Source organism: Colias eurytheme, chromosome 14, assembly GCF_061535395.1.
Source record: "Colias eurytheme isolate Ceu_HAF_F1 chromosome 14, ilColEury1 Martin Lab GWU primary, whole genome shotgun sequence".
NCBI classification, from domain to species: Eukaryota; Metazoa; Arthropoda; class Insecta; order Lepidoptera; family Pieridae; genus Colias; species Colias eurytheme.
In genome coordinates this window covers 5573556-5575040 of record NC_142993.1, presented here as the reverse complement: position 1 = coordinate 5575040, position 1485 = coordinate 5573556, and the positions used below count along the sequence as shown (strand labels likewise).

Here is a 1485-nt window from a genome sequence, read left to right as displayed (position 1 = left end):
GTAAGGTATTATCGATGTTTTTATCAGTTCGCTTATAGATACAGACAAGTGCTACGCGTTAATTGTTGTGCAAGAAGATAAAACATAAAGCAGTAAGTATTTTAATTATTTATATAAAAATCAAATCTTATGTAAACCAAGTTATTATCTTTAGAGAAGTTTGTAATTAGGTTAATAGATTAAAACATTACTTAACATAATAATAACATAAAATTAATGATTCCTAGGTACTAATATTATGGAGTAAATGTCAAAGCCATACCCGGTCTCCAAATTCATTAAAGTTACTAGAAAACGACGCACAATATTGCGGTGCTAATATCGCCCGTAATGTTTATTACGTAATTTATAAAGTAATTCATTAATAAAAAAACAGTGTTATATAAGAATTTTTAACCAAATTAAGAAGGTTTAAACGTGTAACAATGGACGGTTGATACAAAGACCATCTATTATACTGTTTTTATATTATATAAAAACTTTTTATATCCTCCATTTTGATAAATGGAAATGAAACAAATCTTCAAAAAATACTCATTTGTTTGCTTAATTACGTTTTGGACAACGACAGCGTAATGATCGTTAAAATAATCACGTTATTGTAAAATTAATTTGCACTCACGTTTAAAATCATAAATTTCAGACATGCCACCGCCGCACGCTCTTCCTTGCGGGCCCAACTGCAGAAACGGGTACTGCGCCCCCCACTGCTACTTTGCCAGCCTTCCACCACTGCCTCCACACCTGCAGACGTACTCGCCGCCGCCGTATAGCACACCGCCCGGCCAGAATCAACCACCATACGACTGTTATCCACCTCAGTACCCCCCGCATATGCCCCCGCAGTACCCCCCGCATATGCAGCCTGAGTACCCGCCGCATATGCCATTACCACCCCAATATCCACCGAATATGCAACCTTATCCACCACATCTGCATCCTCGTAATGATGTACCGGACGCAATGAGGCGGTGATTTAAGTTGTTCTTTTTATACATTTGTATGTGTTTTGTTTGTGAAAATAATCAACTTTGAAAATCTAAGACTGATCAAGAATTTGGTTTGTTATCATTGTATCTTCTTAAATATTAAAACAGTTAAATGATTATCGTGTGTTTTTATTAATATGGTATTATATCTAATTATAGTGAACAAGTCCTAATATCTACAAAAAAGGTCACAACGACACGCTTTGTTCCGGCGTGTAATTAGTGGAACATACATTTAATGAGTTAATTAAGAATATACAAGTGGTCGGGGTCATTTCTGACAGTGGAACAAGTAATTATTTCATCTCTCTCTAGGGAGGAGCCAGCTACGTTCTTATTAAGAAAGTTTTTTCTTGTAACAAGATTACGTACACCAGATGTGTTTGATCGCATTCGGTACAAGTATCATGAGGGAAGCGGTCTACATGCCTCGTATACTAAATGCCGATCGATTTATTCTATCACTAATGTAATGGTACTTTTAGAGCCAACCTCG

General features: G+C 36.0%; 1 protein-coding gene across 1 annotated transcript; it reads left to right on the top strand.

Moving 5' to 3' along the window:
- On the top strand, positions 1-1108 carry LOC149902897 (uncharacterized). Its single transcript, XM_090109733.1, has 2 exons — positions 1-92; positions 644-1108. The coding sequence occupies exon 2, from the start codon at positions 646-648 to the stop codon at positions 973-975; it is 330 nt and encodes a 109-aa protein (XP_089965859.1). The 5' UTR covers positions 1-92; positions 644-645; the 3' UTR covers positions 976-1108.
- Positions 1109-1485: the final 377 nt, after the last annotated feature.